At 38.2% G+C, this 16,349-nt stretch overlaps 1 protein-coding gene across 9 annotated transcripts in view; it reads right to left on the bottom strand.

Moving 5' to 3' along the window:
- Positions 1-16,349, bottom strand: part of NHSL1 (NHS like 1) — a 140,245-nt gene that overhangs the window by 17,036 nt on the left and 106,860 nt on the right. For all 9 annotated transcript variants that reach the window (XM_033143880.1, XM_033143878.1, XM_033143883.1 and 6 more), the window contains 2 exons: positions 10,237-10,364; positions 3,685-3,877 (listed from right to left, as the gene is read on the bottom strand). In XM_033143880.1, the coding sequence (XP_032999771.1) occupies positions 3,685-3,877; positions 10,237-10,364 (321 nt within the window). The remainder of the gene's footprint in view (positions 1-3,684; positions 3,878-10,236; positions 10,365-16,349) is intronic.

Raw genomic sequence — 16,349 nt, forward strand, 5'->3', positions numbered from 1 at the left:
TTACAAATTAGTTAAAACATACAAGTGATTTTAAAATCTCATTTTATTTTCTCCCCCTTAACAATCTTAAAATTCCTAATATTCTTCTCCAACCTATAAATCCTTAGGGCAGTTAAATATAGAAGTGTCTTTAAGAAAAGCTCTATTTCACAATACTTCTTTCTGGGGAAAAGGTAGGTATTTGAATTCTTCCAAATTCTATTTTAAACATCTAGATAGCCAAGTTATTTCTCATTGAACAGTGCGTTTGGTATTTGCTAGACATTGCTGTGCGTATCATATTTCCATTAGATTGTATGGCGTTAGGAAAATGACTTTTACAAATATACAACAATGCATGTGGACATTTCTAGATTACAGCAACAAAGACTAGAAAAGAAATGTTCCATCCCTAGTTGCCAAATGAAAAGAATTGGTTTTCTCTGAATAATAATATTTGGGTTTAAAGATACAATGTGCTTGTTAAGTGAAACCTTTGAAACTCTAATAGTACATGAGGTTAGTGAGGAGCACTGGGAGTTATAAAATTAAGAGTTTCAGACCAATGGCCTGCTATTAGGCATGCCAGGGGGTTAATTATTACGCTGAACTGCAGCCCTCCTATGTCACACTGGAAAAGCTACTGAAACTCCTCTGAGTAGCTCACCATGTAGCTTAGAACTTGAGAGATAAGAACTAAGCCTTGGAGGGAAAGGATCAAAAGCCCCATCATGCACACGGAAATAGCGGCAAAATTATCTATTTTGTACCAAAATCTGTATCAGCGAAGGCACAAAGTCAACTTGTACAGAAATATTTTTTAAAAGTCAGCATATTTATAGGGATTATTCTTTACCAGCTGGTAATTACTTGGTAATGAAGTAATATTGTTTCACGTAGTAAGGATACTTTTTACCACTCTTCTGCTTCACTAGAATTCTGACTCAGCTTGCATATACAGTGGTGCCCCGCTAGACGAAAAACTCGCTAGACGAACAGCATTCGTCTAGCGGAAGCTGCCCCGCAAGACGAAAAAGTCAATGGGGCTGCCTCGCAAGACAATTTTTTTTTTGTCTAGCGAAAACTGCTATTTGCATTGATGCTTCGCTAGAATAAAAATCGCTAGACGAAAATACTCGCAGAACGAATTATTTTCGTCTAGCGAGGCACCACTGTATGATAAAAAAAGTTATCCTCACCATTTAGCAGGTTGCTACAGGTAAGTGGTTTACCAAGTTTCTGTGTACATGCTTTGATAAGTTACCACCTGGTAAACAACTGTCTGTATTCATCCAAAATCAAATAAAACCTATTAGGAAACTTGTGTGCAAAAACTGTTTGAAAGTCTTAGTTTTAAAAAATAAACCTGTATTTAATTTTTGTGGTGGGTTTGTTTTTTAAAAAAACAACCTTTCAGTAGCCTTCTCTGGCCACAATTCAATTTATGCATGCACTTGCTTAAATTTATCTTCTTCATCAAGGAGCAGCCCAATGAAGTCAATGGTACATAAGTCTGTGTTTCGTAATTTGCAGAATGAAGCCCTTTATCTTTTATTTATGACTTAGATGCACACCATCTCCTATTATCTTCCTTTGTATCCGGGTAAGACCCACACCCGACGACGCCACCTGTTCCTGGATTAACAATTGGAGCATGGTGTTCAATAGATTGGCAGCATATGCTTTTTAAAGACTAAAACTTTGAGTCTATCCCTTCCAGAGCAAGCTCATCTCCTGATAACCCAAGAAACTAATTCCACTCCCAAACATGGATAGCCAGTCAGCAGCTTTTCAGATTAATGCAATGCCCCAGCACCTTCAGGTTACTCGCCAGAATTACAGTACTACAATCTGTCCTACTGAAAGAGCACTGCCAAATGAAACCAAAGGGGGTCTCATCTGTTGTGCAGCCAAGTGAAAGGTTGTGGGCTGTGTTCATTATTAATTAATCTTTTTAAAAAGGCACTTAATTTCTTAAAAGGCACATCTAGGGTTAATATTTTATTTCAGACACATCAATATTTTATTGTGGTGAATAGCCCAATCTACTACTGCTGGTTTAGACAGCCAAAAATATTATCTTGCCATTTCAAAAAAGGAGGGAGGAGAAGAAAGTATACAGATACATGATTTCTAGCACTTACATCAATTTAAAGATATGGCTAGAACTAAAATATATTTCCCCCCTTTTCCTCTCCCAACTAAGTAAATATCAAAGAGGGTATTTCACAGCAAATTTTGTCTTATATATGTTCATTCAAAAGGAAGTCGCACTGTGATCAATGGAGCTTACAATGCAACCTCAGTTTCTAAAGTATAAAGCAATATGGCTCAGCTTCAGTATTTCTATTGAATTGCCCACCTTTCACCCATCTCATGTCCAACCTTTTGTTAAACAAGATTAAACTGCATACTTTTCTAAATATGCTGCGCTCTTATGATTAAGCATACTGATTATTTCTCTGTCTTTTAACATCTATGCAATTGAAAGGCAGCAAATTGGACTGGGAGCAACCCCAGTTTATTTATTTGTGTAATGAATTAAATGCACAAAACCGTTTCTCTTTTAAGTTGTGGCATTCAGTAATATCTTTTCATTTTGCATTTCTAGTTACTTTCACAGACTTCTTAGTTATCTCAGACAACGGTTTTATACTTGCTAAAATAAGACTGATACCAGCGCTAAGTGGTTATTAGCAATCACATAGGAGAAAGGTGTGCCCAAGTTAAGTGATTATTAATGAAGTAAAGTCAGCTGCCTTAACAATGTAATCAAAAATATCTAATTGAAAGCCTAAAGCACAATGGAAGTCTATGCAGCTTAACTGAAGTTAACTTCTTGTGCCTCAGACCAGCTGGAATGTGGCAATGTGATTGTAATTTAGTAATGGTGCCATGGCCCTTGGGGTCCTTTTTGCACCAGTGAAAAACAACCATGCTGCAGGAGAAAGACAAATCTTCTTTGTTAATGGAACAGGAGTACAGTTCTGCATTGCACTTTCCTCCTCCAGTGGATAACTGAAGTACAGTCATTGTACAAAAGAGGCGGATATTCACATACTGTAAGTGGATCTTATCTAAGGCTTTTCGAAACCTTTTAAGCTTAATATAGAAGCATACCATTTCTAATACGAACATTTCATCTTTGAAGCTAACACAGAGCATTTTGCTGTGACCGAGAAAGAGGTTAACACTAGATCCATTTCAAAGGTCCTGAAGAATATTCCATAGTTTATGTACCAACAATATTTTTGCCACAGATGAGCATGTAAATCTGCTGGCTTGGGCAAGTTTCTCAATATTATTCATAGTTTGAAAAGCAGACAGATCCTAAAATCTTAAGAGAAAGTTATTGTAGAAAACATATTGGGTTTTGTGCTCTTTTTAAATATCAGTATATATTTGACCATGCCAAAAGAATCCTTTTGTTGGGGACCCACTAAGCTTAAGATCTAAGGTTGAATGTGTGCTCTTACCAATATTCTCCATAATTCCTGCAAAGAACCCTGCTCTTGAAAAGTGTAGTAGTAATTTAACCAGTACTTTCAATCTAATCAGCCTCTCTCTCATTTTAAGTTTCATCAGTATTTCAAATAAATTTTGAACAACGGTCTGCAAAACGTGTTTTCAGACAAAATAAAAACCAATAACCAATTGAGATCCCTTGCTCTTTCTCACCACACAGAAACAAAATTAAAAGCCTACCAGTTACGTTAATAGGTATAACATCAGTTTGGACTGCTTGAGCCTGCTGTCGCATTTTCTCCTCCGGTGTTGGCAATGGAAGTGATTTGGTCCAATTTGTTTGAGTGTTGATATCAGAGAATTCATTTGAAACTGGTGTTTTGGGTCTCTTGATGCTAATAAGCTTCTCCTCCTCAGGAGAAGGGGTCGAACACTATTAAAAAAAAGTACACTGTAAATTCAATGCAAATATATTTATCTTACAAATATGAACTAAAGCATTCAAAATAGTTGTGATGCTTTTGCCTTGGCTACTTTTAGCAAAATATGAATTAGACAGACCTTGTTCCAATTTGTACATGAGGAAAGGTTTGTACAACCTCTTTAGCAGTAATTACAAATACTAAACCGATTTCATCCAACAAGTTTTTTTTAATCAATAAATGTATAACCCAATTAAGCACATGTTAAGGAATTGAATTCAATGTGACAGGCAATCCTATGAACACTTACCTGGGAGTAAGTACTACTGAATACTGAATACTTTTGAGTAAACATGCATAAAATCTAATTATTAAACTTGTACATAACTCTTTTCTCATTGAAAAAAGGGACATTATGCAGAACCACATACTAAATTTACATATAAAACATAGGAATTAATACTGGTCTGTTAATGGTATACCAAGAACTTTTCAGTAGGAATTTTAACAGTGCTATAAAATACAATGCTTCTAGTTGTTCAAACTCTTTAAAAATCTGCTCCAGGGCTACTCTGATAGGATTTTTAAAAATCCCAAAAATGAAAGAACGGATTTACAAATCTTGTAAAATATTTACAACTGAAATGTCAGAAGAGCTTATATAATGCAATGACCAAACCTCAGGGGAAATTGCCCCCCTTTTGGTATCCCTGGCCTTAGTATTAGGATAAGAAACCTTCTGTGCCATCTTCTTCCTTTGTACAAAGGGGAAATTTGCAAGTGTGACTCCACCAAATCAGTTTTTAAAAGGTGTGAGTCACAGAGATAGAAATGCAAACCAAAATGACATGCAATGGTTCATTAGTGTGTGGCTTTTGTTTATCTTACTATTACACATGAAAGAAAGCTTACCCTAGGCTCAGGTGCCAAGGGAGTGATACTTCAAGCATGGTGCTGTGTGATAAGCCCCAGTAACCTACTTTTTATCTGGTTGGTTGACAATGTCAAAATGAATAACTGCCATGTTATGTTGACCCTGTATTGTATTTGGAAACCCAGCTGCCATTAGCCAGTCACCAGGGGCTCTTCGAACATGACAAGAGACAGAGACATAAATGTATACTATATAACTTTCCTTATTTTTCTAGGAAGCTGCACAACTGCAAATAAAGCGTATTTTAAAAGCCATTGTGTGTAATACTTATCAAACCGGAGGCAAAAAAAATCACACACATAGGCACACAGGGAAATTTATGTCTGAATCCTGGTTAAGCAAAACAAACAAAATTCACAATTTCAACACATGGGAAAATAAATCAGCTGATCCGATGGCCAATAAATAATAGACCATTTAAATCAGGCATAGGCAAACTCAGCCCTCCAGATGTTTTGGAACTACAACTCCCATCATCCCTAGCTAACAGGACCAGTGGTCAGGGACGATGGGAGTTGTAGTCCCAAAACACCTGGAGGGCCGAGTTTGCCTATGCCTGATTCAAATAGCCAAAACAGCTACTCTTGACAAAACACTGTCCAAATGTTGGTCAAGTTTTAGTGCATGCAAATATTTTTATACAACCAAAGCAGCAATTGTTTCCTTTTCTTGTGTGCCCTCCAGATGTTTTGGTCTAGAACTTCCATCAGCCCCAGCAAAATGGCTGTGCTGACTGGGGCTGATGTGAGTTGTAGGCCAAAACATCTGGAGGGCACCAGGTTGGCAAAGCCTGCTTTAATGCATTAAAAAATCCTCCAGGTCCTGGGATCACTTGGTGAGGGGAAACTACTCACACCTGGCCCTTTTCTCAGCCCTGATGGAAAACAACCTTTCAAAAGTATCTCAGCCAAGGGTAGAATTAATTATAGAATCATAAAATTGTAGATGTTTATGGTTGGGGCAGCTGAGGTAGGGCTTTGACACTATCTACCAGTCAACATCCTGAAAACACCAGCTCTGGAATTTCTAAGACCTATGCATGTCTGAAAGGTGTGTGTGTGCAATATAGTTGTACCTTGGTTCTTGAACATAATCTGTTCCGGAAGTCCGTTCAACTTCCGAAAATGTTCGAAAACCAAGGCACTGCTTCCAATTGGCTGCAGGACCTTCCTGTACTCAAGTGGAAGCCGCATCGGACATTTGACTTCCAAGAAACGTTAAAAAACCGGAACACTTACTTCTGGGTTTTTGGCATTCAGGAGCCAAAACATACAAGTACCAAGGCACTCGAGAACCAAGGCACTCGAGGTACAACTTGCAATGGATGCATCCCACGCTGTGGCCCCCCACCCTGCCAAAGTGCCTAGTTTTGTACTAGAGAGTTCCTGTGTTCTGGCTGTATTCCCCAACAAACAGCTGGGAATGAAGAATCCACTCTTTGAATATTGTTATAGTTTTTGGGTGCTTGGATTTATATCAAAATAGCCAGGCGAGCCTGAGAATGGCCTAGTCATTCAGCAAGCAAAAACAGAGTGATGACTCATCAAGAAAGTCATGGAGAGGGGTGAACCCCCCACTCTGGGCTCTGGGTAGTTAGCAAAAGACAATGCCAGAGTGGTGAGGAGGAAGTTTCAGAACTGCAGTGGGCAATAATGTAAGCTGAAGGGGAAATAATTGCATTTAGAAAGCAGTTTTAAAGCTGGAAAGTGTGGGTCAGAGCAGAATGGGGTGGTCAGTTTGAATCCAACGTTGCACCCATGGGAGGAACAGGAGCTGCTTGGAGTGTAATCCTGGGAGTCCCTCCATTGTAGGTTCAGGTTGTAAATGAACCATATATCATAAAGACACCACAGTCTCTACTGTAACCCCTGGAATCTCACACTGCTGTGAAGACTGGGGTTCTTAAATGACTATTTCAAAGGCAGGCACCGGTCCCAAAGGAAATAACAACTCTTCAGAATAAGCAGCAACCTGAATTCATTGCTTCAACAAAGCCTATAATAAAGAAACCAAATACCGTAGTATGCAGATTTGTGGTGGTTTAAAACTCAGTCTAAAGATTAGTGTTAGAAGAAAAAGAATGAGAATGAATAGGAAGTGAAATTAATATTATTCTTATGTATTACAAAGAGTAGCACAGAGTTTGGTTTTCATGCTTAATTGTATTACTAAATATTATTTTTCCCACTGTTATACTGAGAGAGTTGGATTGTTCAATCAATATAATAGCAGTTATTAAAAGTTTCATGTTTCATTTCAGTAAATTGATCTTTTAAGATTGTCATCTGAGATTTCTGGATTTCTACATGATCTCTGAATAGAACACAGTGGAACAAAAACATTTGTTTTCAGTAGAGGAAAGCATATAGGAAGGATTGGAAAAGGAATGTTCAGAAATGAGATTAGTGGCGTTTTGGTTGCTGAAGCCAGTAAACAGGGATTATCATCCTCTTCCCACTCATCAAATGATCAATCTCATTATCAGAGTGGGGATAACTTGCAACCCCATCTAGACCCTGGACACCATTCATCCAAATGCTGTGTTTACTTTTTAAAAAAGTTGATGGAGTCTTGAGGGGCAAACAAAAAGGGTGTGTGTGTTTGATTTGGAATAAATTATTGTAAACAGCACAACAATCCAAATTACAGGAACATTTATAACCGTTTGTAAAGTTAGTAACTATTCACAAAGAAAGAAAAACATTAACAAAGTATGAGCAGCAAAAAGTCCATTAAATATACAAACTGAGGGTTCTAGATTGACAACTACTGAGATAAGGATAGAAGCACACAATGTTAGTACAAGATTTATTTTGGAAAGTGAAACCAACAATAGGTGAAAATTTGAAAATGAGATTTGGGAATATTCTAGCATCACAATAACATCAAGCTGTATATATACATAACAGCTGGATGATCCCATTTCGGAGCTCGATACCTTGATCTTCCATGGAATCAAACAACAGCAGGCACTAAGGCAAGACTGAGGGAGGCAGTCTAACAGACTAGACTGTTGAGTGAGAGAAAAAAGAAAGTGAATGAGTGGCAAAGAAAAGAGAATGAAAAACACGCACACATAAAAAGACACAACAGACACAGTAAACATAGCAACAAGGTAAACATAATTTCAGAAAGTAGAGTTGCTATCTGAAGACATCAATTTTCCATGCAAGGAAAACATGCTCAAGTGATGAAGAGAGGGAGAAAAAAGACCATACTAGTTTGTCATGTTTTAATCGAAGGGTAATAATAATAATAATAATAATAATAATAATAATAATAATAAACAACCAGCCAATTCAGCTGGACTCACAATAGGCAAATACACTTCAGTACAGGATGTTAGAAATACTGCCTTGAATTAGGGCCATTTATCACATTAAAAAGATGGCTCCACCCCAAACTGTCCCCATGGAAGTATCTGTGGGCAGTATGAACCAAATTACAGGAATATGCATAAAGTCAATCATATTAGTCATCTGATCTGATTTCCAGAAAATTTCTAGGGTCCCAAGTAGATGTATTTCATACCATCTGATCTGGACTTGCAAAGGGACTGCACATTAGACTTTTACATCAAATGCTTATTTTCCCTTCCTTTGAAGTTCTGGGGGCATCAAGGACCCTGAAAGACCCTCTTCAGGGACCATCTCAGGAAGCAGCCACAGAGAAGGAAGGAACCTCCCCTCTCCCACCCTCAAGGATAACACTTCTCCTAAATATCTTCTTGCTGTTTTTTAAACAAATATTCTCAGATACCAAGTTACTTCTCTGCAAAACCTCCCTCAGCTTCAGGCTTCCCACATTCTCCACAATATTAGTTCTAGAGGGACCACAACAACAGCCTCACCCAACAGTACATCTCACTGTGTCTTTCACTGAGGACTGATATCCACCAGTATATACCATATCCGAATAAAGAAAAGTGTAATACCACTCTAAGATAATTTTTATGGGAAGATAGTTTTCATGGAAAATGCTATTTTGCTTAGGTAGTATTTCACTATAAATTAGCCCTCAGCAGTTCTATAATCTCCTCATAATGCCATGTATTGAGTCAGTTTTAATATTTCACTGATTGTGTAAATAACACATATATCATAATTTCTCCTACACAGGAACGAAACTGCATGACTATTAAGAAATACTGACTCGCTCAGGACATTGCACTCTATTTTCTGTTATAAATATTTAAAAATCTCAATCCAAAAACTAGCTAAGACCAATTTTTTGGATTTAAACCAACACAGTTCTAAATATATTTACTTGAAAGTAAATAACACCATCTCAAGATCTTCATGCATGAATCCCACCCTCTCCAGGCGAGATATTGAAGTGCACACACTCATGGTTGAAGACCAACTGGGAAGGAATGGAGTGAGGAGGCTATTGAAAAATGCATAATATCTGTGTTTATTTTTTAAGTATCATTGTGCAGTCTTTAACTTCAAGATTAAATGAGCTAGAAGAGTGAAAACAACAACTTCCCACCCAAACAGTCTTTACTGTTGAAGGATTTCAGTAATCTTTGCAATAACCCTTTAAGGTAGGTAAGTATTCTTATATATTGTACACATATGTATGAGAACAGGGTCAGTGGTTGCGTGGTTGAGCACATACATATGCTATGAGTTCATGGCTGATCCTGAGAAAGGAAAAAAGATGGTGGATAAGGAGTTGATAGCTATGAAACACAGAGCACATAACAGATTCCTGACTACTATCTGCACAAAGGACAAGTAAACATGAGTGTGTGTACCAAGTGGATACTATACAGAAATCACAATGAAGAAACAAATGCACAATTAGAACAGAAGGAGGGATTCAACTAATGAGTTCTGTCAGGGGAAGCTCACACAAGGACTTCTGCCTGCACACTCTGGTTTTCCTCCCTCTCAGGTCCCTGAAATTGGTGCAGGGGCAGGAGAACCCCCAGAATAATGCATAGGGCAAGGAGAGAGAGTGGGGAACGCTCCATCTGGGAAGCAGCAATGCTTGCACCGACAAAACATCTGACACAGTGCAACGTTTATTTCCTTCCAGAGAACCTAATTGCAGTAAGTCCACTTTAAACACATCAAGCTTGCCTGAAATAAAATGTAAGGTGAACTCTGAACACTTTTTTTTAAAACAAAGCTAGTGTTCACAAAGGGATAATGGCTTTATTTTCTATTTGCTCATGAAAGCAGCTAACACTAATATAACCGGTTTCAAAATCTGTACTTCTGCCTGTCAGAAATGTTTGCATTGCAATTTTCTTCTTTGAGTTGAACCACACTATAGGTGGTGTTTTTAAAAACAGCATAGCTTTAAAGGCCCATAATTTCTAAATATTTTGCACAGTTGTATTTTGCACTTCTATAGTATTCTGTTGATTTAATTTTGGCTTATATGTGCATTATACTACATTATTTCCTCGGGCGCTTGGTACCTCACCTTTTGTTCAATTTCTTCATAGTCATCGTGGTGACTTCCACAGATTGCACTGGAAGATGATGAGAAAGTTGGGCCCTGAGAATAGTATTGAGAACTTCGATAGCCATCCCTTCGCAGCTTGTCACATTCTGTACATCATGGGGAGAGAAAAATAAAAAATAAACATTAGTGTTTTGGTTGCTAGATACCAAAGTAGGCAGCCTGCAGGCAACATGTGGTACTCAACCTCAATTTGTGCGACCCCTAAAACCTCCTATGGCTGCACTATTTCTGGCTTTTTGAAGTATTTTCTCCTTTCAAAGCAGCAATATTTTATTCAAATTTTAAAACTTTCTTTCTGATTGTATGGTTTGGGGCAAGAAGTTTCATTCCCAACTCCCACTTTCTCGAAACAAACTCATTGGATGCAAGCTCATGGCAGAAGCCTAAGTCAGAAAGGAATTACTTTTGCTTGCTTTCCAGAATAGTAGTTTTACCATAAAAAACAGCATATTTTAATGGGCATATTTAATACATAAATTATGCATATAATACATATTAAAGGTCATAGTCTGCTGCTCTGTTTCAATCTTGATTCTTTGGCAGAAGTAGACACTCCAGAGTCTTGAGCCATTTGGGAACCCAGGAGACTAAGTCTTAAAGTGTGACCTCTCCACCCATGCATCTCTCTACTCCAAAATGTAATTATCTATAGTTTCTAGACTATAAAGTTGTCCTACATTCAAAACTAACATTAATATATTACATGTCATCAATAGACACATTATATCACTTTATGAAAAATAGACTTAAGGAAACACAGTACAAACCCAAACTATGATTTTCTTTAAACAATTTAGAAGGTAAAACAATATTTACTTTACACAGGGTAACAGGGAATGGGCTGTACTAAAAGGCACATGTGCATTTACTTATTTCAAAACAGAAGTTGTCAAAATTGATGGAGAGAAATGGACAAACTAGATTGACAGATAGCTGTCTCCTGAACCATTTAGGTGGAAGATTGCTAGAAGCATGAGATATAGGGAGAGAACACTAGTGATGGGGGTCATATTCACCAGTCTGGTAGACCCCCATAAAATGCTTTAAATCTGAGTAGGGATGTTGCTCACTACACAATCACCATCTGCTAAGCAGCTTTGGCAAAGACTACTAAGCTAACCGCCTTCCATGGGGTGAGGAAAACTAACAATTCCCCTCCAATGGAGAACAAAACACTTAGCAAAATAACAATCCTCAGCCTTCTTCAGAATAAATAGGAATTGCTGAGAAACTGATTAAACTGAATAATATTTCCATGAAACTTAAAACAACATGCTCTGAATTTAAAACTGGATAAAAATCCTTATCATTACTGTAGCTGTTTCCCAATCCCTGTCTTCTTTCTTAATTGATATTCAATGAAATACAGCTAAAGAGCAACAGACGCTGGAACATAAGGGAAAAATGAAATCTTCAAGATGTTGATGAACATGCTAAGCTGCCTAGTCCAACTGTTACTTTTACCTTTCCAGAAAATCTGTCATGAGCACAAAGTGGAAAATATATTAAGCATCCATTTTCAAGAAATTAAATTTTATCTGTAAAATACAGATCATATCATGATGCTACCATGATTCATACATACACATATTCTGAATAGTTTAAGCAAGGTTTGATGTGTGTGTGTGTGTGTGTGTGTGTGTGTGTAGAAACACTTCCACAACAGGTGCACTTCTTTTATTAAAAAAAACCATTGTGAATCAAATAATTTTTTCTAGTTTTAATTCACAATATTTTATCTGAATTACACATCCAGCTGTATGAGCCAGTTCTTCCATCCACGCTTTCAGAAAGGTATCAACTAACTGGAGCAGGTACAAAAAAGAATAAAGATGATCAGGGGCATGTAAAGTAATCCTATGAGGAAATAACTCAAAATATACTCTTGATCTTAGTCTCCTCCTCTAATTGCTGTATTGTTTTTAACAAAATTGTTACTTTGTGCATTTTAGTAATGGATGCTAATATTTTAATGTGTGTGGACTTGATTTTTATACATCATAAACTGCTTAGAAGCCATTAAGTAATTAATGAAATGCACATTGTGATATTTCCTCTACAAGAGCACACAACTCCCATATAAGAATATCAATATTATATTTCAGAATATTTTTTCTGTAAGAAATGGCTGAATAGAAGTATATCCTGCAAACAGATATATCCTTTGGCTTTCCAGAAAGTTTTGCTCTTACAAGAAACTGAAGTCTAGCAAACTCAAACCCAACATTTCTGTAATTAAATTTACTCAGCAACTCCATTACCTAGTTCCATAGCTTTCCCCCAAAAGCAAGAAAACACTAGTGAAGAAAAACAAATTAAAATATGCTATACATCTATTTCTACAAACAGAAAGCTCTTTTTTTGTTGAGATCAGAAATTGAATTCCATTTAACAAAGAGAGTTTTTAATTGCAGTGCTCTGAATAGAGTATAATGCCAAACTTCATGATTAAATTCAGAAGTGCAAGATTATGGCAGATAACCAGGTTTTTGTTTTCTCATCTCCTGAAATCATGTTACATGGTTACTTATCTCTTAAAACGATACAGAAAACTTGAGACACTCTTGCAAAAAAGGCAGCAGGTTTCTAGACTTCAAAGTCATCTTTTGTTAAATAAAGACAGCATATATCAAGTGATACAGAATATCTTAGCAGAAAGAATCTTTTACAAGATTAGAGTTATTATAAGAAAGGATGCCAGAGGCTGTATGGCCACCTAACACAAGCAAAAAGGCAGCTATTAAAAGTCATACTGACTTTCTTTTCTTAAGGTATGATTTCTGCTTGTCTAAATTCAGGCTAATTGAGAAAATTCACTAGCCTCACAAAACACTTGATATATTACATTTATTATCTTTATACTAGTTAAGTATGTTAGCACATAATCCAAGGTATTCTTTTAGGTCCTCTTTATGCACACCTGTTCCTGCCCACCTAGCAGTTCGTAAGCACCTCAAAGTGCAAGCAGATAAATAGGTACTGCTCCAGCAGGAAGTTTCCGTGCGCTGCTCTGGTTCACCAGAAGCGGCTTAGTCATGCTGGCCACGTCCCGGAAGCTGTACGCCGGCTCCCTTGGCCAGTAATGCGAGATGAGCGCCCCAGAGTCATCTGCAACTGGACCTAATGGACAGGAGTCCCTTTACCTTTACCTATGCACACCTGTAGCCATGTAGTGCCTTGTGGGCTGTAGCACATTTTGTGCCTTGTGAGTTGTAGCAATCATTTATGTGGGAAAATTAGAAAAGACACATGATTCGGCCCTGTGCATGTCACTGCACAGATCAGACCATGTTATATCACTGCTGGTTGTGGGTGTCTGTGAAGCAGGTATGTGGTGCTACACCTATGCAACACTGAGTTTGGCACACCTTAGCTGCACTGGTTCAAGGGCTCCTACACACACACACACACAAACACACACACACACAAACTCCTGAAGTTTTTGTGTTATGCAGCAGATCACAGGATTCCCTTTCAGACAAGCCTCTCTATTGTAGAGCTTAGAAGCTGTTGCCTTTAAAAATCTGCATGTTGGCATCATTAAAAGCAAGACAAAGACAAAGCAGGGCAAAAACAAAACAAAACAAACAAACACAAAACAGAGACAGGACGTTTCTGTAGCATAAAGATCATGGAGGTATTATTTAGGTTTCCAAGAGCAACTCAAATAATATCATTTTGACAAGCCTAACACAGTATTCATGGCCACCTCATGAGAAGAGAAGACTCCCTAGAAAAAACCCTGATGTTGGGAAAGATGGAGGGCACAAGGAGAAGGGGACGACAGAGGATGAGATGGTTGGACAGTGTTCTCAAAGCGACTAGCATGAGTTTGGCCAAACTGCGGGAGGCAGTGAAAGATAGGCGTGCCTGGCGTGCTCTGGTCTATGAGGTCACGAAGAGTCGGACACGACTGAACAACTGAACAACACAGTATTCAATTAAGTGCTACTCAGAGAAGACCCATCAAACCTAATGAACACCACTATGCTAGGGCCATTAGTTGATTACTATCCCTAGTGTGTTGCCCACCCTAGGAGGAAGCTACTTATTAAAGAACTGGGTAGTTTTTGGAAAGGCAGGCCGAGGCGGGGTGGTGGGGAAAAGATGGAAGAGAATCAGAATGGGAAGGAATTACAATTTTCCCTCGCAGCCCTAGGGATCACTGCCAGTTTTCTGTCCGGTTGATATCTGAAGCTACCTACTTATTCCTTTCTATGTTGTTTGTCAAATTCTAAGAAGGGCCGTATATATGACTTTCTGGTTTAACATACCAACACTCAATATATATGAAGTAGTAGTATGAATTACAAACCTTTATTTATAAAGCGCTCCCTTATATGGTTCTCCTATTAAAAATTCAGGGCTATACTATGGCCTAATTCACATAAATCACTAAACTATGCATGGGCAGGAATGAGAAAGGCTTTGTGGGGGTGGGGACAGGATGTGCCAGCCCTGCTACTAACCTTGCTGGGTATGTTCTACCTCCACAGTTAGAGGCAGTATGCCTCTGAATAACAGTTGCTGGAAACTGCAGGAGGGGGAATGGTGGTACCCTCAGATCCTGCTTGCAGGCTTACCACTGACATCTGGCCGGCCACCATGAGAGCAGGATGTTGGACTAGACAGGCCACTGGTCAGATCCAGCAGGCTTTCCCGTTCTTAACCCATGTTTTGATGTTGGCTTGATTAGAAATCAACCAGAGTTTGTTTTAAAGGTTCTTTCCTTTTTGTGCAAATAAATGCTAAGCCATGGTTTATGCATGAATGGCTAACCAATGGTACTCCAGATTTTGTTGGACCTCTAACTTCCATTAGCCTTAGCCAACATGGCTAATGGTCAGGGGTGATGGGAGTTGTAGTCCAATATCTGGAGCTTCACAGGTTAGCCACCTTCTTGCTTTAGCACTGTGTGCAAAAATAGGGCAGGGCTCAACTATGTAGATGCACAACCAGGAGCCAGCATAATGAGTCCTGCTAGTGCAATAGGACTTCCTCTCTGTCCACCTTCCATGCATCCTCCAGCCCCTCTCTAAATTGGTTTGGGTGGGGAAGGGAAGTCCTTGAAAACTCCCAATGCAGTGCATTGGGGGAGAGCATGGGAGATATTTCCCTTGAACAAGCTGAAATACTTGCACTGACAAAACGATTGGAAGAGTGTGCTTTTGAATTTTTCCTGTGGCCCATTATGCACATATCCCTTGTCATTTTTATAACAGATGCACGTGTCAGTAAAAACTTTATTTATGTAAATAACAGCAATGTGGCTATTTTTAAACTACTCCAGTTCTCGAACATGGAAAGCTTCTAACAGCAGGTTGTAGCTATGAGCCACATGGAGCCATGAACAGCTAGAGTGATGCTTCATTATCTTCCCCATGGACATTTAGTCCAGGAAAAATGGTTAATTTGCTTCTCCTGCCTTCTGTGATTACTGGGAAATATTTTAAGCTCCATCACTTTTAGGCATGCAGCATTAATTCTGTAGGCAAATCGTGTCACGTCATGATTTAGGAACCTGAACACATGCAGCTATGTTTACAAATAGGGTTGTCTGTATATATGTGTGTGAGAGAGTGTGTGTTAGTTAATAATTTGCTTTCCTTAGCAGAATAAAAAAATGGATTTTTTTCAATGCAGAAAGACTTCAGTTAGGTAAGTCTTTAAGAGTCTTATTGAAGATTGAGCTCAGATTGTCTATTATGACTTATCAGCAGCAGTTCTCAAAGATCTCTCTCAGCACTTCCTAACTTGAGTACTTTTAACCCTAGTTCCTAGGGATTAAGCATGACATTTTCTACATATTGTTAAGTACCGGTATGTGCCCCCCCTCATCTATTAATAGAAAATGGTGGTTCATGTTCAATGTGATTTCATTCAAGTTGTTGCCAAATAGACTCGGAAAACGAAAACTGAGTTTACATTAATTATATGCAAGCTTACCAGAAAGCAAGAACTAAAAAATGAATATTTCCAAGCAGGATTGGTGTTTGACACCGACTACAATAACATAAAATCTAGCATTAACTTGGTGTACAACCCTACTCGGAAGTCTTGGCATCCAGTTA

This window comes from Lacerta agilis, chromosome 3, assembly GCF_009819535.1.
Source record: "Lacerta agilis isolate rLacAgi1 chromosome 3, rLacAgi1.pri, whole genome shotgun sequence".
Taxonomy (NCBI): domain Eukaryota; kingdom Metazoa; phylum Chordata; class Lepidosauria; order Squamata; family Lacertidae; genus Lacerta; species Lacerta agilis.